We start from the raw sequence: 27,475 nt of genomic DNA on the forward strand, positions 1-27,475 counted from the left end.
TGTCGTTTACACTCTGGTGTGACTTTTTATTGAATAAAGAGCATCCAAGGAATCGGGATGGTTCAGTGGGGCCGAGCAGGTAAGACAGTGGGTGCTCAGTGGGACGCAGTCGCCCTGGAGCAAGGGCAAGGTGAAACCAGCTACAGGAGAGTGCGTCACAGAGAATGGCAGGTTGCTGCTGTAGAAGAAATCGACGAGGCCATCCGGACACAACCAGCTGGTGAGATGTAAACAGACAGGACCGTGTCCCCCAGCCCATGCTCACGCCTCCTGGTACCACATCCAGAATTCACGGCAATGCAGAGACAGACCATCAGCTCCCTCCAGGGACCCTTCGGGTGGCGGGGACCCCAGAGGTGACCTCCTCTGAGTCAGCCTCTGGGGGACAAATCCCTGCATGGCCCAATGGGATCAAATGCACAGCTGACCCCTCCTGATGCGAATCCCAGGGAAGGCTGGGGGCAGTTCTGTTCCAAAACCAGCAGAGATGAGCTTGGGCTCTAATGGCCTCCAGACAAAGAGTCTGGTGCAGGAAGCAAACTTGGGGCTTCACCAGTGGAGCCATAATCAAATAAAAAGCAGCAGAAAAGCTGGTTTTTATTCAAGGAGCTTTCCTACTGGCCTGGCGGGGAAGGCTCTTGCCCTGGAGTGTCGGCTTCAGGGCTGCGGCCTGCACACCCCATGTCTCTATGGCCCCCTATGCAGTGTGATCAGACACGATAGGGGCTGCCCCCTAGAGCTGCTGGGGGAAAGGCCAGCTGAGAGCAGATGCCCACAGTTCTCTGCATGTGGACAGTGTCCCCGTGCACCCCTGTGCCCATCCAAGAAAAAGACGCCCCTCCCCAGCCTTCACTCCCAAGCTGTCAACTCGTGCTGACCTTTTGAAATTTACCATATTTGTGAGTCTGGCTCTGAGAAAGGATGACAGAATGGGGCAAAGCGGCCATGAGCCCCATAAGCCATTTTCTTGGGGGGAGGGGCAGTACCCTGGTGCTGGCTGGGGACACCCAGGGCCTCATGGGCTCAGCTTCCCTGGAAGGCTCCAGGCTCCCTTTCTGGAAAGGCAGGAGGCATGTGGGGAGGGAAAGGCGGGAGAGGCTGGGGTGAAGGGGCCCCCACCCCGCTCCATGGTCCTCCTGGCAGACAAGGACACTGCGGAGCATCCGCAAAGCTTCACATTTCTGGGCTGGTTCAGCCAGAGCTTCCGAGGTGGCTGTGACCTCAGGCCAGGTTCCCTCCAGGATCCACATTCAATGGCTCAGACGGGAAGGCTCATCCTTGATCCTTCACACCTGCGTGAAGCCTGCTTCCAGGTGCAGGGAGGCAGCTTAGCAGCAGATGGGGCCAGGGGCCTCCTGCGCGGCTCCGGCCACCCCTGAGGGCGCGCTGGGGAGGCCCTGCTCCACAGCGCACTGGGCAGCTCTCTCCTGGGACCTGCCCCTGAGGGCTCTGGTGGCATTGGCCCGGACGGAGATGTGATCCCAGCCCCCCTGGAGGGAGAGAGCCTTGTCACCCATGGCTGCAGGGAGGCTGCAGGGGGCCCAGGGGAGAGACCAGGAAATCAAGGGTGCCGGAGGGGCTGTGTCTGGGACCTCCCACCACCCCCAGCGCCAGGTCCCGGTGCACACAGTGTGACCACGCTGCCCCAGACCAGCCTTGCTCACCCCGATACCGTAGTCCCAGCCCTGCCCCTTGGGCTCTCGAGGCCGCACCCCTGTGCGATGACAGACGGTCCCCCGGCTCAGGCTATGGCTCCCCTGGACCTTGTTGGCGATAACCCAGACCTGGAATGCAGACCCGTTGAAGGCCCGGCCCCCAGCTTCAGGCAGACTTCGGGGGTGGCAACAGGGAGACCAGAGCAAGGACCCAGAACACCCCAACCCCACCTCGGGCCCCGGCCCCTCACCCAGGCACCCAGACCTGGTCCAGGGGCCCCACGGACACTCGGCGCACGTTGTTGGACACATGCTCCCAGCTGGAGCCCTGCGGGTAGCTGGGCGTCACCCCCTGCCGATACCACAGGTTCCCTGGGGAGAGAAGGCCCAGAGGATTAGGACGGGGATGGAGGGGGCCGTCCCACACTTCTGGGGTCTCCTGCCTCCCCAGGGAGAAAGCAGCTCAGGCCTGAGCCGCTCTGTCCTCTGTGCTCCACCTGAGCCCCTTAATCGTCTCACTGGGCCCGGCTGGCAAGGCCCTGCTCTCTACGCATGAGAAACTGAGGACAAGGAATTCTTTGAACAAACACAAAGAGGCCTGGACGCCAAGCCCTGGTTCCAGCCCCGACTCTGCCCTTTCTCCACCTTGCTTTGCGACAACAGCTGCAGAGCAGAAACGGGAGCTGGCGAGATCCCTGCCAGAGGTGGCAAAGGTAGGCGGCCTCCGCCAACCCCAAGCTGCCCATGGGGCTCCCACGTGGCTGGCCTATGTGGCCCCCTCTGGGAGGCGCTCCCAGTGGCCACGCAGCATCACGTGGCCTCACCCCGCACCCTCTGCCGAGGCCTAGGCACACCTGACCACCCTGCACCGCTTGGGAGACAGGCTTGTTCCGAGGCTGAGGCCTCTCGTGGGGGCTTAGGAAGGTCTTGCATCAGGGACCTGGGGTGAGGAGGGTCTCATCCCACCGGGGCGGCTTAGGGAACCCCTAATCTCCCCTGGTGGCTACTGAGGATCAGAAACAACTTGCCGTTTTCGTCCAAGGCATACACTGACGTCTGCCCCACGGATACCTGCTTCAGTCTCTGCTTTGGGGGGGACGGGATGTGGTACCAGCAGTCGCCTGCAGCAAGCACAAGGATGGACTTAGGATGCGGCTGGGAGACTACAAACCTGCTGCCCCACGCGCTCGTGGACCATGTGACCTACCCCCCCCCGCCCAGACCCTGCATCTCTCAAGGTCAAGGCAGGTGTGGCTGGCCTCTGTCCCCAGACCAACCAGGTCACACACGTGACAGGCCTGGCGTGAGCTGAGGGCCAAGCAGAGCGAACCCCCCAGCACCCCACCCTCGGAGCCCATGGCAGGTTCCAGATAACGGGGTCCAAGTGGCCCATAATAGGGACACCAAGGTGCCCAGCCTGGCATGTGGTGGACAGCCCGTCCCTGGACCACCACGCATAACCATCACACAGGGCCCCTGTCCTCCCGAGGACGGAAGCAACGTGCAGGCCACACCCATCTGTCTTCCCACCTCTGGGCCAGCCTCCTCCACACCAGACACTGTCTAGACATCCAGCCCAGAGCAAGCCAGCCCGGCCTGCGCACCCAGAGGGCTCCCCAAGTAGTTCTCTGTGCAAGGGGCTGCAGGGCTGTCCTGAAGGGCAGAAGGTGTGAAGGGCCCACACCAGCAATGCCCTGGCTAGGAGGCTGCTGTGAGGGACTGTCCCACCACCTGGGCGAGGGTCCCCATCTGTCCTGGCAGGAGGAGGCATGGCCTCTGGTGAGATTCCTGGCTTGGCCCCCGGGCCAAGTCCCCAGGCAGCACTCAGTGCTTGTCCAGCTGAACTGAATGTTAGGAGACCCATCTTCCTTCCCCCAGAATCGAAAGCACGTGTGGCTCACCCTGACCAGCCTTGACCTCCCCTTGTCCCCATGCACAATCAGGGGGCGGGGGGGGGGGGAGGGATCATCTTAGGGGCACAGCACTCACCGGCCGGCTGGGCGGGGGACACGGAGCCCCGGTAGAAGGCCGAGCCATCCCTGGCCACGGCCCACACCTGGTGACAGGCCCCAATGGAGACAGAAGTGAAGGGCTGGTCAGTGCCCACGTGCAGCCAGGAGGAGCCCTGGAGATGGGAGCCAGAGGGGACACTGAGGGCTGCCTGGGCCCAGCCTGGGCCCCACCCCCTGCCCAAGGTCCCAGGAAATGGCAGCTCCTCAGGCCAACCTCAACCTCAGCTCCAACTACCCCCGAACCTAGTGACCCCCTCGGGCCACATCCAAGGGCCGCCGGTCCCAGGGACTGTCCTGGGCAGGCCCCGGGGAGGCCTGAGCCCAGCCAGGCTTCGGTCCAGAATTCTATTTTGGGCAGAATCTGCCAGAACCCCCTGGAAGGGCGCAAGGGCTGGCAGGTGAACGAGGGTGCTCACCGCGGGGTTGAGCTCGGACACACCCAGACGACACAGCACATCCCCCTTGTCACTGACAGCCCAGAGAGCGATGCTGTGTCCACTTCTGTTGGCGCCTGGGCTCTCTGGGATGATGGACACGTCCGTAAGGGCAAGAGGGGCCACCTCCAGCCAGGGCCCAGTGGTCACCAGCTTGCACTTCCTGCAGTGGGAGACAGCAGAGCCCCGGGGGTCCAATGCTGCAGCAGGCCCCCCTTCTGCCACCTGGCTCCGCGGGGCGGGGGTGGGGGTGGGGCGGGACCACCCCCAGCACCCTCTGCAGGGCAGGAATGAGGGGCCTGGAGGGGTGGCTCCACCCTGCCCTGCCCCCAGCCAGGCCTCCCATCCCTGACCTGCCTGTCCTGCTCAGAGCAGAGCCTGCCAGTGACATTTCTCTTGTTTGTTCTTGAAAACAAACTCTTCAGAAACCAGAGAGCAGTTGGGAGCCCAAGGGCATTTCCTGGGCTGACATTTACTTTGTTTCCCTCCCACCCTCTCCCTCTGCTTTTCTTCCAAGGGGACTGGCGCAGGGCGGGCACCTGTAGGAGGGGGCGAGACCACGCCTCCCAGCTACCACTTTACCTGGCCCAGCACCTTCTCCTGACAAAATCCTTCATGGTTTTGTACCCATGGTACGAGCTGCAAGAAGAAGAAGCCCAAATCAACACCACATTGTGCAAGTTTCCAGAAAGTGACACGGGGCACATGCACACACATCTGTTCTTTTTCCACCCGTTAAAGGGCAGAGCCTGTGAGCCACTGCGTGAGCTCAACAGGCAGCAGGTATCACAAGCCACGAGGCTGATCCATCAGATGCCTCTAGCTCGGCTGGGGCCTCTGGGGTTCGGGTCTTCCTGGGGTCAAGGTCCCTGGGCCAGGATGTGGCAGCTGCTGGACCAGGGGTCTTAGCTAGGGAAGCTCTGAGCCATCCTCACCACTGGACCCACCAGAGCCCTTCTGGGGAACAGCCGAGCTGAGGCCAAGGGGAGGGTCAGTCCAGGAGGTGTGGCTGTGGCCGGAGGGGATGCCTACTTCGTCGGCCCCGGGCCTGGCCCTGCTCAGAGGCCCAGGCTCGGGCTCCCACTGTTCTGTCTTCCGCTTGGATGTGACTTATGCACCATGAAGGGCCTGATGCCCACCAGTGCCATGTACCCACCCGCCCTGCCACCAGGGCCCCGCCGCTTTGCAGACTTGTCATCCACATCTCCCTTCGCTTCTTAAGATGGCGCTTGCCTCACCCCACTCTTTGTTCAAGCTGCCCTTTACCCGACACCTTCCTCCAGCCCCGCCCCGCCCATCACCCAGGACCGGACCCAAAGCTCCCCAAAGCCACCCCTGATAAAGCAGCCTGGCACACCGGGTCCCCAGCCGGCCCTCCCAGGACGGACAAGCTGGGGGCTGAGGGAGCCATGACGGTCCTCCCCAAGTCTGTCCACCGAACTGAGTGTGGCTCGTCTCTCTGACCGGCTCCAAACCCTGCTAGCAGCTGAGGGAGGCATCCAGGGCTCTGCTCCTTGGCCACAGCCGGGGGCTTATGGGGAGGCGGAGTGACCCAGGACAGCAGGGCAGGGGGCAGGGGGCAGGGGTCCTGCGTGGCAGAGAGATGCTTACGCGGGGAAGTCGCTGGCGTACTGCCAGCCCTCCTGGTCGGTGCCCCCAGGAACACTGAAATCCACAGCCCAGTCAGAGACCTATGGGGAGAGGCAGCTCAGCACAGTGGCCCCCAGCCCGGCCTCTCGCCCAGGCCCGGAGCTCACCCAGGTCCACTGCAGGGACGGGGGCTTCGTGCCAGCCTTGGTGCATTCCTGCAGCCCCGAGGCGTCGCTCCACATGTACCGGTCGGTGGGCAGGCCCCTGCGTGGACGACAGGCGTGGTGGGGTCACGCGAAAGAGGAGAGAACAGCCAGCACCAGCTGGTGACAGACAAGATGTGAGCACCCGGGACATTTGCATCTCTGAAGGGGTGAGGGGCAAAAACAGCTGCCCCGCGCGGGGGGGGGGGGGCGGCGATGGCAACCATGTGAGCTCGGGACACACAGGAGCCTGCGCCGCACCGCGCCACGCCCGTAGCCAGGCCATCTGCCTGGGGGCTGTGGTGCGCTGTGGTCCAGAGCCCATGCCCTTATCCCCAGTACCTGTGGGTGTGACCTTAATTAGAGACAAGGTCTTTGCAGATGATCAAGTTGGAATGAGGTCACCAGGGTGGGCCCTAAACCACTAGGACCATGTCCTCACTGAGTTCAAACTTCCCGAATTGGGAAGGCGATGTGAACATAGCAAGGACGTTACCGCACACCAAGGGGACACGGTGGCTGCAGGCTGGGAGGCTGGGAGCAGGTTCTCCCTCAAGGCCCCAGGAACAAGTGGCCCTGCTCACACCTTGATTCTAGACTGCTCCCACCAGCCCCCGCTGTTTAAACTGCTCAGCGTGTGGTGCTTGGTGATGGCCACGGAGCCGACCCAGACACAGGGCGATGAGAGCACACAGCAGTGTCAGGCAGGTGGCTGCGAGGCTTCCAGGGGCAGGAGCTGTGGCCCTCAGTGTGCACGGTGCTGCCCTGTCCCACATCCCAAGGATCAAGGAGGAAGTTGGGACGCTACATGGCCCAGTCAGAGGTTTCCAGGACGTATTTTGGCCACGGGTCTCAACTGCCTTTGAAAAAGCTCACAGCCGGATTTGCTGAGGTGGCCAGAGAAACTCACAAATTCTGACACACAAGGAAGTCCCTCAAGCCGTTTGCACAAACCCATGAGGTCACGTACAATCTACCTGTCTGAGCCTGAGTGGATGTCAGATGTTGAGCTGGGTGACCCTCGGGTATCGATGGGTGAGGCCATCACAGACCGTCTTTACGTTCCTGCCAGGACTGTGGCTGAGACTGGGCGGCCCCCTGAGCAGCTCACCTGCTGGAGTAGCCTGTGACGGGGTTCCAGCGCTGGTTCTCGTAGATGTAGACGCATTTCACGTCTGACTGCGTGTAGATGTTGCTGGTGCTGCTGGCCAGGCCTGGGGGTGAAGAGGCTGCCGGCTAGGGCCTCAGGCTTCCATCAGAAGCACCAAAGAGGGCAGAGAAGGGGGCCAGGAGAGTGGGGCCAGGGAGGGCCAGCAGAGCGGGGCTCACAGGCCTGCAGAGCATATCTCCCGGGGCAGGCCGGGGTTTCTCCCCCCGTGATTATTCTGGGCTTGTACACCCTCCATGAGCACACTGTGCAGCACACAGAATCTCCCGACCATGCCACCTTCTAGCTCTGGTTTTGGCCCCGTCACTTCCTCCCTGTCTTCCCACTTACTAGATACCAGGCAAGTGGGGGGCCCACTAGCTCCTTTACTAAGGCTAACGTAAAGTCTGTGAGCCCAAATTTCCTCATTTGTAGAATGGAGACAAACATTAATTTCTGCCTCACAAGTCAGGGTACTCAAGCCTGGGCAGATGTGAGACTCCTGGGGTCTCAGTGGACCACACCTGGTTCTACGGGATTGGCCACCTCTCACTGCAGAGCGTGCGGGCTGTAGTGTGGAATTTTCCACCTGAGGGTTTGCTTCCTGCCTCCATCTCCCAGGACGAGACACAAGGACTTGCCTTCCCAGAACTTGGGGAGCCAACAGGGGTTCCCTAAGGCACGACCCACCTAGTCAGGGACTAGAATTTGAGACCCAAGTCCTGGGGCTGCCCCTAATGTACCCTGAGGCCTCGTCTGTGAAATGAGTGGTAGAGACTCTGGTAGCTGCCTTTTTAGAACCTTCAAGCCCCCCGGCTCAGCTGTGGGTGCCCGGGAAGGCAGGTCGGAGGCAAGTCCTGGTCTCCGGACTCTCACACTTCCTGGGGTCGCCATGGAACCATCCTCTGTGAAAGCTGGTGGCGTGGTGAAGGTCACCTGTCAACCAGCTGCTACCGGAGTCAACACTGGGACAGTGGCCCTGATATGTGGCGGGAAAGCCAGATGGGGTCAGGGGAGGGACCGGTCGGGGAAGGTTCGGGGAGCTGGCCTCCCTTACCTTGGAAGCAGCCTCCGCCGTGGCCGCCCGTGTACACCCAGGCCGTGTGGTCGTAGCCGATGCCCCACACCACACCCTGGCCGTTGGCTTCCACCACCCTCAGGTGGCCTCCCATCTGACGCCAGAACCTGGTAGGGAGGGGAGAGAGGCCGGGGAGAAGCGTGTCCCAGCGGCCTTTGCAGCCTCCTACCCCTGAAGCCCTGTTTGCTCAATGGCCTCCCTCAAATATCCTGTTTTTATTCATCTTCAGTCTCCAAATGGTGGCCTTCATTAAGGATGATGGCACCTGCCTGGTTTCCATTCGGTAGTGATCAGAGCTAACTCAGCCCCAGAGTCTGTGGGGCAGAGGGCCAGCAGCCCTCATGTGACATGCTCTCCCCTCCCCACCCCCTGGGTCACAGCAGAAAGCAGGGTCATCTCATAGGGATGAGCCATGACACGGGCCGGCTCGCTGAGGGCAGGCAGAGTGCAGGCTACCACTTGGGCCACCCTCCTGTGGGCCCAGGTCCTGCCACTGGAGGCAATGTGACTAGTTCATCCGGGTGTATACACAGGGCCTCCAAGAATGGAGAACCGAAGGTGGACAGACTCATCCACTCTCCCCTCCTGAGCGGGGATTCCTGGCCTCACCTACACTGAGCTTGGGGTGGCCTAGGGGGAGCCCCAGGTCAGCATGGGGAGCTCGTTTCCCCTGCTGGGTCTCCCTCTGCTTCCCCACCTCGAATTCTGGGTGCCCCAGAATGGTGCCACCACCGCCCCCTGGGGACGACCTCATCCATCTCCTGGTTTTGAATGCCACCTACAGAGCCACCTCGCACCTGTCCCCCAACAACTGCCTGAGCCCTGTTGGGCTTCCCATCCCCCTTGGGGTCCTCGAACAGACCCGGGAAGACCCGAGGCCTGGGAAGCAGCAGGCTGTTCCTGTGGCTGGCTGGCGGGAAGCGACACCCTCCCTCCCAGAGGCACGGCTCAGGCTGCCCCAGGCGAGGCCAGGGCACGGCCGACTCACATCTGGTCGCAGGGCAGCATGTGCTCGGGGGCCTCCAGGTCTGGGCTGGGCTCACTCACGAAGATGTCCCCCTTGCAGGTGACGGACCAGATGGCTTGTGGGGAGGGGCGGCCATGGACCCTCCGGCTCTCGCAGCAGGACAGGTTGAGAAGGGCAAGCTGGCATGGGGAGACAGTTGGTCACTGTTAGGACGGGGGGCGCTGGCGGGCCAAGGCCAGGCTTCCCTGACACCGCTGCCTGCCAAGCCCGGCCTGTCGTTCACGTCCACTCACCCAGTCATTCATGTCCTGCTCGGTGGCGGCAGCCAGACGCACAGGCCACCTCTGCCGGGTCCTCTCGGGGGTGTACAGGGCGAAGGAGTGCTTGGTCTCATTCAGCACGGGCACCAGCACGGTCACCTCATTGAGGAACACGTGGATGTACTGTTCACAGAGGGTGGAGGGCGGGGCTGTCACCAGGGCATGGTAGCCCCGTGGGGCTAGGGGCACAGCAGGCTTTTGGGTGGAGCCCCTGCCGTGGTGGGTGGACAGGGAGGGCCTGGGTCACCTGGTCACCCGATTCCATAGAGCCAGTCCCAGCGGCCCCCGGGGCCCATGGGGTTTTAGCAGTGGGCTCTGGGACCAAGCAAGTTCAGCACGGAAGCCTAGTTCACAAGCAACCACGTTGCTTAGATTCTCGATGTTGACAAGACCACTCTCGAACCCAACTGGCTGGGTTCAGACCCTAGTCGTGGGAGCGCTGAGTGGCTGCACACCTCCCTCAGCCTGACTGCTCCCCCAGAAGGCTGCAGCAAGGGGGGCCTCTGCACACCTGCCCCCCACTGCTGGGGGTGTTGTCACCGCAGGCCTGACACGCCCCCCCCCCAACAGAGCACCCTGGGGGCCTGTGTACCGGTCCCCTGTGTGCCCTTCCCACGGGACCCCCCACCCACATACCTTCTTCTCCTCATGGACCACGTAGTAGATGAAGAGGATGCTGTCCCGAGCCCCGTCGAGCCCTGTGAACTGCTCCAGGGCCACACGGACATCCACCCACTTGTGAGGCTTCCAGTCACACCACCACTGCAGGGCCCCCGTCTTCACCCACACCGACTGCAGCACGGGCCCGCAGGGCACAGGACAGAGTCACAGGTGGGCCCCACGTGCACCTGGCTCCCAGCGCCCAAGGGCCACCCTGCCCAGCACTCCCCGGCTCCCCAACTCTCCCCAGCAGCAAGGGTGGTGCTCTCATACACCCGACAGGTGCGGGGCCCCAAGTCAGCCCTCCACGCACAACCTCCTCGTTCTCAAACAGCCGTGCTCTAGATATGGAATCTGAGGCTCAGAGAGTTTCTGTGCCTGACCCAGTGTCACTGAGTAAGTTTGGCGGCAAAGCAGGGGCCCACACCTGGCCTTCCTGTATCTGGAGGCCCAACGCTCGGCCACCAGCAGCCAAGGCCTGAAGTGCACAAGTTCGGCCTCCCAACCTGACTATGGGCCTCTGGGACTCGGGCCTGCCTGGGGGGGTCCGGGACAGCCCTCCGCCCTGTTCTCCCTTGTCTCCATAGAACACCGCACCGTCATGGCTCAGGGGGTTCCTTCCAGAGGGAAGGGGATGACAACACTGCCCCACCCACCCCCACTGAGGTTGCTTCGGTATCTGGGCCCCCAGGGCCTGAGCTGTGCTGGAAGAGACCGCTTGCCCCCCAGCCAGCTGGACACAGGGCCGCACCCAGCCACCTCACTTGAGGGCTGGTAAACTGCCCACCCGCTCACCTGCTCCACTGCCTGCTCGTAGTGCCGGAAGTTCTCCAGCTCCCGCTTGGTCCGTTCTGTGAGCTGCTGGAAGATCTGCTTCCGCCAAGCGGCGGTCTGGGCCGGCGTGATGGACAGGGACAGCGTCTGCATCGAGGGGGACAGGCCTGCAGGCCAGCAGAGTCTCAGGGCCAGGGCTTCTGTTTTTGCTTTTAACCAGCCTCTTCCTGCTAGAGCGCTATGAGCTCTGTAAAATGCCCCATGGGGGCGCCTGGGGGGCTCAGTCGCTTGGGCGTCCCACTCTTGATTTCAGCTCAGATCGTGATCCCAGGGTTGTGGGACCCGGCCCCGTGTCAGGCTCCGCACTGAGTGTGAAACCTGCTTGTGATTCTCTCTCTCTCTCTGCCCCTCTCCTGTTCATGCTTACTCACTTATGCTATCTCTCTCAAAAAATAAACAATAAAAAAATGCCCCACAAGCCCTCCCCACACGGTTCACCCTGATGGGAAAGCAGACGGACCCTCAATCCAGCCTGTGAAACAGCTCCCACTGCTAGGGCAGGGAGAGGGGAAGGGGCGCCTCGGCTGGTGTCCAGAGGCTGCTGACAGATGGGCCGAACCAGAGGGGGAGTTCCCGCAGGACACCGGGTCGGCTCCCCCGGCAAGGAGCACCCTATGGGGTGCTGGACCCCCAGACCCCTGTGATTACCCGACTGGATGGTGAACCACTTGAGCACGGTGTGGGCTTCCACGGCGCAGCCTCCTCCTGACACCCAGGCCCAGAGCGGGTGGTCATCAGCCCCATAGGGCTCCTCCAAGCCCAGTGGGAGGAGCCCCAGCGAGGAGAGGCCGCTGGCCTCTGGGAAGCCAGCAGCTGGGTGGCTGGGTGCTCTCCGGGGCTCCTTCAGGTCAATATTGGTCCAGGGCAGTTCGGCCGGGGTGAAGGCAGGGCCGGGGCGAGGCTCCAACCTGGGGGTCTGAATGGCGGGGCCAGCGACCTCCTCCTCAGCAGGCTCTGGGGTCCCGCCGGCACCTGAGCCCGAGGCCAAGCCGTCCCTGGGGTTCCTGGGACTGTCTACAGACCCTGCAGGGCCAGGCTGGTCCAGACCTGGTCTCTCGGCTTCTGAGGAGGCGTCTGTGTCGCTCGGAGCACAGGACTCACCACTGCCCCTTACCTCGTCGCCGAAGAAGCAGCCAGCACTGGGAACAAAAGGGGCAGACCCGTGACTCCTTCGAGGGAGGCACACGTGCTGCTGTGGGCAGGCCTGGCGCGTCTGCTGTTGACCCCGCGCCAGCCACAGCCACACCGCCACGTGACACACACAAATAGCTATCTTCCACAGAACTGGAGAGGCCGGGTCACACCCCAGGCCAATCAAATCATTGGCGGTACTACGATTTTCTTACTGTGCCAAGACGTAATACTGACCATCTCAAATGACGTGGCATTCACTACCCTCACAAAGTGCCACCACCACTGCTGAGTGCCAGAACTCTGTCATCACCCCACATGGCAACCCCGTGCCCATTAAGGAGCCATGCTCCATAGTCCTCTTTCCCTGCCCAAACCTCCACTGATCTGCTCTCAGATTTGCCTAATACTGGACACTTCGTAGAAATGGTATCGGGTAACAAGCGAGCTTTTGCCACTGGTTTCTCTCGCTCAGTATGATGATGTCACGCTCACCCATGTTGCGGCACCAATCGGTACCGCACTCCTTTCACTGCTGAGAAATATCCTGCTGTAGGGATACGCCACATTGTCTTTCTTTATCTGTGGATGGACTTCGGAGCTGTTTTCACCTGTTGGCTATCGCGAGTAATGCTTCTCTAAAGGTTCACATAGAAATTTTCGTTTGAATAACATTTTCAGTTCTGCTGGGCATATATCTCGGAGGGCACCTGCTGGGCCCCACGGGAACTTCTCCAGCGCTACTTTCCAAAGCAGCCGCACCGTTCTCTCAACACCTGCTATCGCCTTTCTTTGATGGTAGCTCTCCTGGTGGGTGTGAAGGGGCTTCTCAGCTTGGGTTCTGATTTGCATTTCCCCAGTGACCAATGACGTCAGGCATCTTTTTCTGTCTACTTTGGAGAAGTGTCTATTCGAGTCCCTCGCCCTCTTCAAACTGAGCTGTCTTCCTGTTGTTCACTGCAAGCGTTCTTTACGTATTCTAGACACCAGGCTCTTAGCAAATGTAGGACCTGAGAATGTTTCCTCCCACTCTGGATGGTCTCTTCCCTGTCCTGATACCTATTCCCTTTGACGCACAAAGCTTTTTCATTTTGATGAAATTCCAATTGATCTATTCTTTTCCCCTTTTGTTTCTGGTGCTTTTGATGTCATATTTAAGAAGCTCCTGACAGGTCCCAGGTTTGGTGTCTGTAGCTTTGAAAGATTCTCAGCTGACTCTGATATTTGAGAGCTAGCTACCAGCTGAGAGCCTAAACCCTCAGGTAAATGAGGAAGGCCCAGCCCCCCTGGCCTCCTGGCCCTCTCGGCAGCGTGGGGACGGCCATGCTGGGGGAGCAGAAGGGGTGGGCCAGGGTCTGGGCAGGGCCCACGCTGCAGACAGGACTGTGGCCAGCCACGGAGCACTGTACCAAGGACTCCCGTGCCACAGGACCAGGCAGATAAGCACTTGCGTTACGGAGCCGAGGCGACCCCAGCTGAGCCGCTAAGTCACCTGCCCACATTTAACCCAGTGGGCAGAGCTGGGACTCATCCCCGCTGTCTACCCTCGGGGCTCTCAGGGCGCGGCCCTCAGAACTGCAGCAGGGGCATGCCTGGGACCTTGCGTCTCCTGTAAAATCTGCTGAAACAGAAGCTCCGGGGGATCTGGCCATCTGGGTGGAGACAAGCCCTCCCGGCATTTCTGGTGCAAGCCCAAGTTTGAGGCCCCTGCTCTAGACTGAAGAGACCCTCTGCTTCCCTGCTGTCCTCTGACAGAAGGGCTTTAGCCTGCACCCCACGAAGAAGTCTTTTCTCTCCGAGACCTTGAGACTTCACAACCAATGGGTCAGCCCCGTTCAGAACCGACCCCTGGCTCCAACATGGACAACCTCACCCACCTGCCACCTCCCACCTCCCGCAAGCCTGCTACCGTGCGCCACCCTCAGGCTGAGCCGGGCACTAGGCGCAGGAAGGGGGAGACCTCACAGCCCATGGCTCTTGTGGGCTGAACCTGGTGCTCCCCTGCCTGAGACAAGGCTCAGCGCCCCACCGAGAGGCTACTGAAGGCCCTTCCAGACCCGACCCCTCCGTGCCCTCCTGCCCCTGGGATCACCTGAGAAGACTTGATGAGCTACCAGAGTGTGACCGGTCACACTCTCGGCTGGCGACGATGGCCTTCCATGTTTTCCCACTGAGCTCGCTCTGGGTGACGCCCTGACGGAAGTATATGGCCCGGTCCTCACAGCCAATGCCCCACACCTGGCGGAGAGAGGCGCTGCTGGATGGGAGGCCAGCCCAGACCCTTCCTGGGTATGGGGGGAGGGAAGGAGTATGAGAGAGCACCCCAAGGCCGGAGGACGTGTCTGCAAATGCAGGCAGGAGACCCCCCGACCCATATGTGCGGTTGGGTGTGCACGTGCACGAGTGCTAGGGCCGGGAAGAATGACGGGGCGGATGTGGGGTGCGTGCACAAGTCAGACACAGGGAGCAGAGCCCAGAGAAGACCGGGGAGGACACAGCACCAAGCTCGGGAGAAGCAGGGACCCTGGCCTGGCTCCCCAACCTCAGGCTGACTCTGGGCTTTGGGGTGACAGAGTCCAGAGAAGGCGGTGGTGCCACCGGACACAGTGCCGGCACACAGTGTCCACCCAGGTCCCTAGCTTCCGAGTCGCCTCTGGTGGGAGGAAGGCTGTTCCCCAAGTGCACCCAGAGAAGGCTCTGGGTCTTTTTAAAGACGCAAAATAGGGGCCCCTGGGTGGCCCAATTGGTTAAGTGTCCGACTCTTGATTTCAGCTCAGGTCATGATCTCACGGTTTCTTGAGTTCAAGCCCTGCATCAGGCTCTGTGCTGACGGTGTGGAACCTGCTTGGAATTCTCTCTCTCTCTCTGCCCTGCACCAGCTCAGGCTGTCTCTTTCAAAATAAGTAAACTTAAAAAGAAATTAAAGATGCAAAATAACCTCCTTGATTCTGATCTCTTTTTCAATGAGAAAGGGGGCCAGGCAGCCACCCTCCTCCTCCCTGCCGGCAGGCACTGATGAAGGAAGGCATGCCTGAGCGGGTGGACGCCCCGGGGAACAGCCCGCTTTGGGCTCTGGCCTGCGGGGGTGCCTACAGGGCTGCACCTGCCCGGGGTGGTCCCAGGGGGCCCTGCTGGGAGGGCGGTGGTGTCACCAGGCTGGCCTCCATCCTCAGCCCTGGTGGGCACCAGCTAGCGCCTGTCTTGCCCCTGGCCGCCGTGTGCCTGGCTGACTAGGGTGGGTGGGGGGACAGAGAGGTGGCACAGGGGAGGTCAGCGGCCCCTGCCCTGGGAAGAGCTTCTAGGGCACCATGTTGGGACACAGGAAGTCTGAAAAGCAGCCAAGCCTCATTATCTATAAGGAGATCACACTATACGGGCAATGTTTTCAAGATGCGCATCTATCAAGTTGGGAAGATCACTTGCATTTTTCACTCACTGAGCAGATTTTGCCCAAGTACTTCTTGACAAAACCCCTCGAGTTTCCAGGATGTGCTCCCCACGACTGCTCTGGGGATCCTTACGGGAGGGACCTGGGATGAGTGGGGGCTCTGGGACCCAGGTGGAGCCCCTGCAAGTGGGAAGCCTAAGGAGGTGCTGGCACCCCTCCCCCCACCCGTGATGGAAGGGGCGGCAGGAAGCATCAGGAGCCCCCACTCTGAGACCCCTGCTGTGTACGAACTGCTGACCCCGGCTGTCGGGACCCACAGCTCAGTGTCACATGCACACCTGGTCATTTAGCCCCACGTTCACCATCGTCATTTCTCCAACCATCTCGATCCAGCTGGTGCCACAGGGGTTGTGCGAGTTGATGCCTCTTCGGAACCACACCTGGGAAAGTGAGAACCAAACACGCCCCCTTGGAGGGCCACTGAAAGCGATCATTTTTTAAAGGTTCTGGAAGGACAAATAATTTGGTCCTCTGGTCTCTGGTCCGTGGCCACAAATGAGCACAGCACATCCCTGAGAGGAAACGTCATCTCTGTTCCTCTTCCCCAAACTCCCTGCTGTACCTCCCGCTGGGCCTGGCACTGTCCCCCAGGGCTGAGGGTCACCTGCCCCCTGCCACACCTATCCTAGTGGCTTCCTGTCTGTTCCCTGGCAGCAGGCATTGCCCCTCTAGGAGACAAGGCTGCCTGAATCTTTCTAGAACCTTCTACCAGTTCAGCACCTCTTGGCACCAGGCAGAGCAGCAGGTGTCGGCTGTTGCGCTGTGCACAGAGCCGGGGGGGTAGGACTTCTCCTGGGCGGTGTCTGGTGGGGGGTGGGCACGCACCGCATCTCGAAAGCAGACACTGGTCTGTGAGCCTGACTAGAGACATCTCACCCACGTGGACCTCTGTGCAATCCTCACACCTGATGCTCGGAAAATGCCATTTTTCTGGTCAAGTTTGTCCCTATGTGAGATAACGGCCTTAATGATGTTATTTAGGAAAACCATTTTTTCTAAACTTATTTGATAAATAATATATTTTGGGTCTACTCTTGGTGCTTTATGAAATAGTCTCTTTAAGCCTAACTTTTTTCGGGTCTCTTGGCTGGCTCAGTTGGAAGGGCATACATAAGACTCTTGATCTTCAGGTCATGAGTTCGAGCCCCACACTGCATATATAGGTTACTAAAAAAATAAATAAATAAATAAACTTAAGAAAACACCTAACTTTTTTCACTTTAACTTAGAAAAATACACATAATCCCACCAAACTTCCCTCAGGCCCACCTACGGCCCCGTGGCTCACCTGGCAGTCACGCTCAGGCCGCCCACCTCGGGCCCTGGTGTGCTCTCCAGGACTGTCCTTACCTACTCTGGATGGCCATCTGAGCAAGACCCCTCAGCTCTGAGACCCTCCGAGAGGAACACGCATTATTAGTACTTACGTTTAATTGCACAATTCCTGAGATGAGATGGGGGGAGGTGACTGGTTAAATGAGAAACCCTAAAATCGCTTTTATAAGGATTTCTAGGGGCGCCTGCGTGGCTCAGTTGGTTAAGCGTCCGACTTCGGCTCAGGTCATGATCACACGGTTCGTGGGTTCGAGCCCCATGTCAGGCTCTGTGCTGACAGCTAGCTCAGCCTGGAGCCTGTTTCAGATTCTGTATCTTCTTGTCTCTCTGACCCTCCCTTGCTCACGCTGTCTCTCTCTCTTTCTCTCTCTCTCAGAAATAAATAAAACATTAAAAAAAATTTTTTTTTAAATTTCTAGAATGTCTAAAATGTCTCTTTGACCCAAAGGAAGTCTGCACAAATATTTCTCTGAAGACTGAGCAAACTGCCGATATAAATAAAATTTCTGACTCATTTAATTCACCGTTCTCAGAAGGGCTCAGTAGGTTGTGGTATCTGGGAAGTGGATGTTCTGGGTGGCCTGTGCTTTCTCAGGCAGGGACGGCCCGAGGTGCAGGGACCTTCTGCATGGACACACACTCGGACGTGTGGACCGTGCTATGGGATGCCTGTGGGGCTGGAAACACCATGGACGCAACCTGAAATCTGCTCATTTTACCGGACTTGTCTCTGATGATTTAAAAATGCCGAGCACTGGAGAGGATCAAAAGGATTCAAATAGCAGAGGGTTTCAGAAAATTGGCACCTACGTGAAATGCTATGGCGTGCTGAGTGATGAATATAGTTGTTCTGTACCCGGTATGGGGGCGTGGGCATATCGTGGCGATCACCCACGCCTTCAACCCCAGAAAATGCATGGTGCTTGGCTGGATTTGTTCTAAAGGGTTTAGGCCACACTAGTGAGAACAAATAACCACACAGTGCTCAACGTTAGGTGAGCCCTCGGTTCAATTCCCATATGGGCCAGGGATGCCTTTAAAAATGAAGGAAGAAAGAAAATAAAGAAATTAAACGCAGCCCTCGGCCCCAGCCCCCAGAGACCCTGTCTTACTTTCCGGTCCTTGGTGACGGCCCAGACCACGCCAACTCCCACGGAGACGTGCATGATCCCATTTTCAGACGTGGGAGGCTCCACAATGGACCAGGAACTCCCTACCCGGCCCCAGAAGAAAGAGTAGGCGGCCCTCATCAGCGAGAGCACTGGGGGGAAGACAGGCATCCCCCTGCCTCTCCCTGTATGGGGTGTAGGGCTGCCTACCTTTGGGATTGTTCCTGTTGATTCCTTCTCGGACCAAGGCCTGCCCCTCCCAGAGCGTGGCCCACAGGAGGTCATGGGGCCCACAGCTGATCTGCACCACCTCTCCTGGGGTGTCCATGAGTGACCACGATGAGCCTTCAGGGTTGGGGTGGCTGACGTCCTCTCTGTACCACACCTAGTGGTGGAGAAACCCACGGCAGGGTCAGGCGGGGCCCGGCTCAGGCTCTGGGTCAGGCTCACAGTCCAAGCCTGATTCCGCTTGCATTAGCACATGCACAGGCAAGGCGGTAGGGGGGGGGGGAGGTGTCTTTGGGAGCCAGGGGGCCCTGACTGTCCAGACTCGCTCTCCCTGGCCCCATGCCTTAGGGATCCTCATGTCAGATAAGATGCCCCCCAACCCCTGCTAAAAATGCCACCCTGGATTCCAGCTCTCCTGGCTTTGGATCATCTGCTTTGGAGAACCTCTCCCATTCACCTAGGGTCCCAGGGAGACCTCTGGCCCCACCTGGGTGTCCTGTGCCCCCTAGTGGCGATGCACTCTCAGTACACTGTCTCTAGGGGAAGGGGGGGGTCCCTGGGGGTTAAACGGGAAACCCCCTAAATCCCTTTCATAGGAATGTGTAAAACACCCACTTCTTTTTTTCCTTTAACCTGAAAACAATGAGTGTAACAAAATATTTAAGACTGAGTCACCCGTTCATTTTGTCCAAACCATTTGGCTCATTTCATCATTTCATCTGGAAGGGGCTTCACATTGCTACGTGGTCCAGGAGGGATGGGGACCCCCTCCCAGGCTGTCTTCACACTGGGGACCACAGCCTCCCAACCCTTAGACCTCTCCCTACGGCCCCCACCTGGGCAGCCTCTGTTCTGATACCTGCTGGTTTGGGGGCCCCTCAGTCTCTCTAGCTCCTCCTGGAGCCCAGGGTCCTATGCATACTTCTATGGCTCACTTGAGTGGGGCAGGGCTGTGGCTGACAGCCAGCACGCAGTGACCACGAACACTGCTCTCATGCCCCTGTTCTCCCCTCTCTCTGCATCCAGGTGGGCATGGCCCCTCAACGGGGGCTCTGTCCCAGCCAGCTCTGTACCATCCTTCAGTATCGCTCAGGAAACAAACAACTGTGGGCTGACTGATGCCCAGGCCAAACAGCAGTCCAGAGGTAAGTAAGCCTGGTAAAAACCTACTGTGACCATTCCAAGGCCAACCTGAAAATTTTGGTGAATTTATGATAAAGGGTACTGAATAGACAAAGTCTGCTCTGAAACTCAAAGCATTGAGTCACCTGCATGAAGGGCTACCTATGTCACTACTGCCATCAGGGGCCGGCTTCACTCCTTAGTTCATAAACTTCCTGAGAGAAGAATCACTTCTTCTCTCTAAATATCCAACCACCTACCCACCGACCTCCCCATCTCCTTATCATCTATCTGTCTACCCACCCACTGACCATCCATTCACCTACCCACTCACCTACCCATTATCCATCCATCTACCCACTCACCAATCTATGTACCCACACACTCACCCATCCATCCATCTACCCATCCACCCACCTACCCCTCACCCATCTATCTACCCATCCACCCACCTACCCCTCACCCATCTATCCATTCACCTCTGTATATAACCACCTATCTCCCCTGCCCCTCTCCATCCACAATATTGTTGGAGACTGCTGGGTGAGAACCACCCGAAGGGAACTGGCAGGGAGTTCAGAATCTGAGGAGATAATATTGATGACATCTGAGCTCAGGGTGGGCACTGATCAATGCTCTGGGGGCTCAGTGAAGGGACAGGCCAGGACCAGGCACAGGGTGGGAGGTCAGAAGCTTCTGGGGGGAGTAGGACCCAGTAGGTCCACAGAACCACAGGATACACAGGAGGGGTTACTGTGGGGATCCTAGTAACGTGGCGCCTCGCCTGCTCAGGGCAGTCCCAGCTGTAGAGGCAGGAGGCAAGGAGGGGAGAAGGGCTCGGGGGAGCCCCCGCCCCTAGCTTCCACCTCTGGGAGGACCCTGGAAGGCCAGTTTCTCTCCTGCATGCTCTCGCCTGTGGGTGGCCTCCCCAAGCCCCCTCCCATCCTAGGACACAGGGGGACACAGGCCTTACCTTTCCCTGCAGAGACACTGCCCATACGGACAGGCGGCCCACAGGCTCATCTGTGATTTCCCACCCCCCCACAGAGAGGTCATTGAATGGGTCGGGCAGTTGCTCCGGGTCATCCTTCGAAGGGATCTGAAACAAGGAGGCATGTGGCAGTCAGTCACTACCTGTGGGCATCTGGGCCAGGAGGTGGCAGTGTTCCCCTCCTGGTGGACGCCTGAGTGCCGGGGCCCCTCCAACACTCCCCTTTCCCCTCCCCCAGCACGCTGCCCTCTGTTCAGCTCGGCCCACCCATGACTGCCTGACTCCACAGAGAAGCCAGGTACAGGACAGAGAGCTCCCTGCCCTGGCTCCCCTCGGCCCTGTCCTCCTTCTGTCGGCCACTAGGCCTGGGGCTGCCACCCCCGGGGGCTCACTGCTGCTCCAGTGTGGATGGCAGATGTACAAGCAAGGTCTCGGCTCTGTGCTTTACAGTGACCAGACGGCTGTGACCCTGTCCCCTCACCTAGAAGGGGGCTGATCGCAGAACCTGGCCCTTGGTGTAATCTGTTACCCTGCTCTCTGGGGGGCTGTTCCCAGCACAAGGGGCTGGCAGGCTGGGCTAGTGGCCCCACCTCACAGCAGGATCCCTCCAGAAAGGTCTGGAGAAGGCCCAAGGCCTTGCTCTCATTCAAGGCCACCGAGGACCCCAATCCAGGCTTCACATACCTAAGTTGGGGGGTGTCTTGGGGTCACAGGAACAACCCAGGAGCCAGAGTAGATCCTGGGGGGTTGGGGGAGGAGGAAGGGCACAGACTGAGCCTCAGTCTGGGGCAGGACAGCCTGGAGACCAGGGTCAGGTCAAGTTCTGTGCTGTCCTGGGCCAGTCTAGTCCAGCTTCCTGTATGGCCAGCTCCCAGCTGAAGGAGCACACAGCCCCACAGTGTTCAAAGGCCAGGTCCCAAAGTGGGCATGGTATCCCCCCTGCACAGAGGTGGGCTGGGCGGGGATGAGGGTCCCATGGGACCCTCCAGACAGCGAGACTGGTATCCGGGCCCTGCCCCACCACCCCAGGGCACACTCAGGCATCTACCTTAGCCCAGGTGTCCCGGGACTTGTATCTCCTGTACCGGACCCACCGGCGCCGCCGCACGCAGGAATTCCACTTCTTGTCTCTCGTGTAGGTGGCGGGGAAGTCGATGGCGTATGTCCACCCCTGAAATACCAAGCAGGGGGCGCTCTGTCAGGCTCGTGGGGAAGGAAAGAAAGAACTGGGGATGGGGGAGGGGGGAAGGAGACAGTGGTAGGACCCTGAGCACCCATCCCCGAGCAGGGAGCAGGACCATGCAGGGCACCGGCTGAGGGTGGATGTGGGGGCATCGGGGGCAGCACTGCGGACAGCTCCAGGGGGGCAGGGGTCCTTCCCCACTGGGGGCCACGGTGGGAACGGAATTCACCTACCCCTTTCTCGGTGGGTTCCCCTCCAAAGTTCTCGTCCACGTACCAGTCTGACTCCCACGCCCAGTGCGGTGAGGGCAGCGCCACCCCGTCCAGTGGCCGGTGCTGGAGCCCACTCACATCACTCCACTGCCAGCGGTCGCTGGGCAGGAGCTTCTCACAGAAGCCGCCCACAGGGTTCCAGCGCTGAGGGCCAGGAAGCAGACACAAGACCTTAGGTCTGCTGCTGGCCTGGGGTGGCTGGGACGTCTCCAGTGTGAGTGGGACCCCGCCACTAGGGCCCCCTTGCTGAGATTTCTGAGATGAGAAGCGAGCAGGGATCTGCCTGGAACTCAGGGATCAGAGCCTCCCATGGCCAGCACGTCAGGATGGCCCCAAAGGGCAGAGAACCTGCCGCAGGATGCAGGGCCCTGGGGGGCAGACGGTAGGGGTCATGGCCCTGTCCTGGGCTCCTGGAACCACCCGGAGCCCCCCTTGTGCAGACCTGGCCAGCCTGTTTTTATAAGGACACAATAGGGGCTCTCGCCCCAAAAGCCCTGGATGCTGGACAACTCAGACCTTCAGCAGAATGAAGGAAACGAACATGGGGCTTGGCCATGAGTGTAGGGCGGGGCGATCTCCTTCCTCGCAAACCAGCCGCCCAAACCCACACGACTCCACCTGGTTCTCGTAGGCCTCCTCCCGGCGGCGGATGGGGACGTCACTGGAGCACACGTACACGTAGACCTGGTTGTCACAGGCGATGCCCCAGCAGCACTGCGTGGTCGCGCTGACCCGCTTGAATTCCAGCTGGCTGTCCCTGCAGAGCTCCCAGTGCTGCCCCGCTGTGGAGAGCGTGTGTACCTTCCCGAAGAGATCCACCGCCCACAGCGCAGAGTTGGGCATGGCAGCGGCACCCGAGGGAGAACTGGCGGCAGGAAGCTAAGGTCAGTGTCCGCGGCCAGTCCTGGCTTCCAGTCTAGGGTCCTTCTTCTTCTTATTTTTTTTTTAATGCTTATTTATTTAGAGGAGTGGGGGAGAGAATCCGAAGCAGGCTCCACGCTGTCAGCACAGAGCCTGAAGCGGGGCCCAAACTTGTTAACTATGAGATCATGACCCGAGCCGAAATCAAGAGCCAGACACTTAACTGACTGAGCCACCCAGGGGCCCCCAGGGCCCTTATTCGTGGTTTGTTCTTTCCTTCCAATTATGGGGATTACTTTCAAACATATACAAAATGTACAGGGAAAAAATGTAACATTTAAATTGTCTATCTCCCCAAATTTAATGAGTATTATTATTTGCTCATATTCCCTCCACACCTTTCTTATCAAAAGAATAAATGAAGGGGCGCCTGGGTGGCCCAGTCGGTTAAGCATCCGACTCTGGCTCAGATCATGAGCTCGGGGTACGTAGGTTTGAGACCCATGTCAGGCTCTATGCTGACAGCTTGGCACCTGGAGCCTGCTTCGGATCCTATGTCTCCCTCTCTCTCCCCACCTCTCCCCCACTTGTGCTCTCTTTCTCTCAAAAATAAACATTTAATAATAATAATAATAATAATAATAATAATAATAAAAAGAATAAGTGAAAAGTTACGGATTTAGTTCAGTCTTGCGCCCGTGGCCTCTGCCCACGGTGGGCAGGTCCCCTCGTTTATGCTGATCCCACAGTGACAATCCTATTATAGGGGTGGTGAATGCATCCCCACAGCCAGAGCTGGGCCTGGTCCTGCAGGAGCCCCGCGGCTGTGTGGTAGGGATGTGAGGGTCCCGTCTACGACCTCCTTGGGTGACTGCCCCCCTCTCCTCCCTGATCCCTCTCCATCTGCCATCTTCCACTCCTGCCGCCATTTTCTGTCCTCTTCCTTTCTGCTCCGCAGGCGGTGGGCAAGGTGACTGGTAAGCTCTGTGGCCACCCCCACACCTCCAGGGCTGACTGTGCTGGCGCTCCCGGGGCCTAACTCCTGGAGCCTGGCTTCTGGTAGGGAAAGCCTCCGACCAGGGCAGGGCCACTAGATCCGGGATGACAGCAGCCTGGGGAGTGGCAGTGAGAAGCTCCACCTGACATCACCCCAGGGCCAGGAAGGAGGGAAGAGCTGCTAGAAGAACAGCATCCCATCCTCAGACGCCTGGAGGCTGCTAGGTCAGGCTGTTCTGCTCCTGCGGGCAAACCAGAGGCTGTGGGCACGACTACACAGATGCGAAGTGTCTGAGAACAAGAGATTCTGCTATAGGCAAACAGGCTCTTCAGGAACAGAGCGTGTCTTATAAACACCAAGAAGAAAGAGTGCGGGCTGAGAAGGAAGTAACCAAGGGATGAGGAGGAAGGGAAGCAGAAGGAACAGGGAGGGCGCCTGGGTGGCTCAGTCGGTTAAGCATCAGACTTCAGCTCAGGTCATGATCTCACGGTCTGTGAGTTTGAGACCCGTGTTGGGCTGTGTGCTGACGCCTGGAGCCTGCTTTAGATTCTTTATCTCCTTCTCTCTCTGCTCTCCTACTCCTCTCAAAAATAAACAAACATTTTTAAAAAAATTTTTTAAGAGGGAATAGGAGCCAAGCTTTAGGAAACATCCCATAATCTCGACCTCTCCACCTGGGCACCAAGGCTCAGTCAAACGTACGGAAGTCACAACATCAGCCCTCGGGAGCCATTTGAAAACTGGTATCTGCATCCAGGTGGAAGAGCTGGAAGACACCCCCTTTTGATCCTGGCTGGCCCAGGGGTCCACTATCTAGCCTCTGGCATCTATGCTGTGACTAAGCATGCCCAGAGCCACTCTGGACCCACACTGTTGGAACCTGGGTCCTGGGTCCATCACTTTCTGGCACCACCCAGAGCTGACTAACTTCTCTATGCCTCAGTTTCTTAATCTGTAAAGGGCGGAAGGGAACACCAACCTACTCAGGAAGTCGTCGTGAGCGTTAAGTGAAATCACACAAGTGTAGAGCCTATAACAGATTGTGCTCGGTACTCAGCAAGAATTCAATGAGCATTATCAGTATGGTTTCACTACCTGGCATTTGTGACCACAAACTACCACTTATCTTCCATTTTGTAGAAAACAGAAAAAAAATCAAAGCCCTTTCTCTTCAACCTGAGTCTTTAGTTTTTCCATTTCCTTCACACTTAACAGTGCTCTGCACATAGTGGGTGTTCAACTAAAGTTTATGGATAATCACAGCCACCTACATCGACTATACTGCCATCTCTCTCTACTGAGATGGAAATACTACTGCAGGAAAGCCAAATGCTATCAATTAAACTTAAGGTTTAATTTTTTTTAATTTATCTCTGGGAGAGAGAGTGCGCGTGAGCAGGGGAGGGTCACAAAGAGAGAGAGAGATACAGAATCTGAAGACAGGCTCCAGACTCTGAGCTGGCTGTCAGCACAGAGCCCGACACGGGGCTCGAACCCATAAACCGGGAGATCGTGACCCAGCCGAAGTCAGACACTTAAACGACTGAGCCACCCAGGCGCCCCAAAACTTAAGGTTTAAAGTAAGGTCATAATAGGTGGAAAGGTTTGTGATAAAACAAGTAGGGTAAACGATCAATAGAATGCAGAGGGTGGGTATAGTGGTGTCTACTGTATAATTCTTTAAACTTAGCTGTGTGTCTAAATATCCTCATCATAAATTATTAGGCAGAAAAGTAAGAATTTTGGAGGTGAAGGGAATTTGGCTCCTTTGATGTCAACTTAATATAAAGCCACTCTTCCACGCTATCTCTCAGCTCACAGTTCACTGTATAAGGAACCACTGGAGTAAGGCTCTCTGTGGGTTGAGCTCAATGAATAGTGACTTTGACTTGTATCTGATACACTTCCCTTCAGAGAAATGACTAAGCAGTAATTTCCATACAGACATAATTGAGCCTTCTGGGCAGCTAACAAAAGCCTCTGCTGCAGAGAAAGGACAGGAATGGCGGTAATGTTTGTAATACACACATGCACTTCAGAGTGCACACCCAGGCACCATCGCTTGCCAGCTAAAGACGACAGGGGTGAACATCCTTGGCCAGCCTCACCCCCTTTCTCCTCTTGCCAGGATGCTACTCCAACTGCTCATATGCCACTTCCTGGCTGTGAGGTGACCTGGTAACCAGCCCAGGGATACTGGGTCACTGGGTTAGAGGACTCTTGAAAGAAAAGGGAGATTTGAGCCTTAAGTCCCATGATTCTGGGATCTTGGGATTCCTTTGTTTTGTAGGGTTAGAGAGAACACTATACAGGAATCCAAGAAAGCAACTTCGGTTTCACCAAGAACTTGGGCACAGTCAATTCCAGTTGGACCTTCAGTCATTCCACTCAGAAGACCTGTTGACCACCCTCAGAGCCATCTGCCTTTCGGCACAGGTTTATTAATAGATCCCTTTGGAGGCCAAAAGGTCCCCAAGGGAAGGTGGGGGTTGGGGGAGTAGGGCCAGGGTATGGTAGAGGAAGGGACACAAAGGACCAAGAAAGCTCCTGAAGCATCTATTTCCCTGAGTCTGCCTTAGGATTCCTTCCTGAAAGGTTTCCTGTTGGTTTTTCTATTACATCCTGTCACTCCCGCCCTCTGTACAAACAGAGGGAGCCCTGGCTATTGAGGTTGCTTACTGCCAGTCACTTTTGGAGGCTGTTGGAAAGCGACATAGGGTCCAAAGACGCGGGAGAAAATAGCAGACATGCACGAAGTTAAGTCCTTCCTGAATCAGGGTCCACCGGTCGCACTGGCCAGGAGATGACCTGAGCCTGCAGTTTGGGGATGAACCGCACCCCCACTCCACCCCCGATCATCACGGGCAGGTCGGCCTCGTTTCATTCCGGTTGCATGCACTTGGGCGACAGGTGGGCCCCCTGCCCAGCCACCAGTAGCACAGTCGGTGCGCCCGGCCCTCACCATCTGCCCTTGCTAATCCCACGACAAGCAGATTTGCTCCTACCGCTGCCTAGAGGAGGGACAGACGGGTTCCTAGCATCTCAATCCCCTAAACCCGCAGGCTCCAGCAATCACTCCAGCGCAGAGGCTGGGGTGGGGGCGTCTCTGGGCGTTCCGGGGAACGGCAACGGCGCCCCGCACAGCGTGCAGGAAAGCGCACCTGCAAAGCCTCTCCTACCCCTCGGGTGTCCGGGGCAAACGCAGCCCCGGGAGGAGGAGGCGCCGCTGCCCTCCGCGGCCCCAACCCGTCCGGAGAGGCCGGGGCGCTAATCCCACCGACCCGACCCGCCGCCGCACTCACCCGGGCTGGCGCCCAGCGGGCGGGGTCGCGGCGATCGCTCCTCAGCTGCGGAGCTAGCGGGCCAGCCCTCCCCCGGCGGCCGGGAGAGCGGGCGGGCAGGAAGAGGCAGTCAGGCCGGCGCCCATTGGCCGGCCTCGCCGTGACGCAAGGCCGGGCGCGCGCGATTGGCTGCGGCGCACCGCGTCACAGGCCGGCCTGGTGGTCGCGCGCCCACCCACTTCCGCGGTCGCGGAGGAGTAGGTGAGGCGGCGGTCTGGTGCGACAGGGTTTCTGCGCGCTCCGAGGAGCGAACCTCGCAGTCGCCTCCAGGATTCCCCCCTGCTGCTCCCCGAGACCCTTGGCACTCCCCAGGACCCTCCCCCTCGCTCTTCAGAACCCAGCCCGTCGTACCTCAGGCTCCGGCCCGCCGCCCCTGAGGACCCGCCGTTCGTCCCCCAGGACCCGCCTGACGCCCTCCAGGACCCGGCCCATCGCGTTTTAGGACCCGGCCGGTGGTACCTCAGGCTCCGGCCCGCCGCCCCCTAAGACCGGCCCGCCAGCCGCGCGTTCTCAGGACGTCAGGCAAGGAGGGGGCGGTCAGAAGGGGCCCTGGGACG

At 58.9% G+C, this 27,475-nt stretch overlaps 1 protein-coding gene across 2 annotated transcripts; it reads right to left on the bottom strand.

Moving 5' to 3' along the window:
• On the bottom strand, positions 1-26,944 carry TECPR1 (tectonin beta-propeller repeat containing 1). 2 transcript variants are annotated; one of them, XM_039226100.1, is made up of 25 exons: positions 26,880-26,944; positions 22,338-22,584; positions 21,681-21,863; positions 21,313-21,435; positions 20,247-20,372; positions 18,134-18,308; positions 17,927-18,027; positions 15,758-15,859; positions 14,124-14,269; positions 11,549-12,039; positions 10,862-11,007; positions 10,043-10,198; positions 9,380-9,529; positions 9,108-9,265; positions 8,099-8,226; positions 7,006-7,108; positions 5,859-5,955; positions 5,713-5,792; positions 4,684-4,740; positions 4,084-4,264; positions 3,645-3,780; positions 2,684-2,776; positions 1,921-2,027; positions 1,665-1,784; positions 1-1,490 (listed from the first exon to the last, which is right to left on the bottom strand). In XM_039226100.1, exons 2-25 carry the CDS (start codon positions 22,560-22,562, stop codon positions 1,329-1,331), a joined length of 3,546 nt encoding a protein of 1,181 aa, XP_039082031.1. In that variant the 5' UTR covers positions 22,563-22,584; positions 26,880-26,944; the 3' UTR covers positions 1-1,328. The 2 variants fall into 2 exon arrangements, with proteins under 2 accessions (XP_039082031.1, XP_039082030.1); XM_039226099.1 differs by having other exon boundaries at positions 7,006-7,123.
• Positions 26,945-27,475: the final 531 nt, after the last annotated feature.

Source organism: Hyaena hyaena, unplaced genomic scaffold, assembly GCF_003009895.1.
Source record: "Hyaena hyaena isolate Hyena2069 unplaced genomic scaffold, ASM300989v1 scaffold_20, whole genome shotgun sequence".
In the NCBI taxonomy this organism is placed as follows: domain Eukaryota; kingdom Metazoa; phylum Chordata; class Mammalia; order Carnivora; family Hyaenidae; genus Hyaena; species Hyaena hyaena.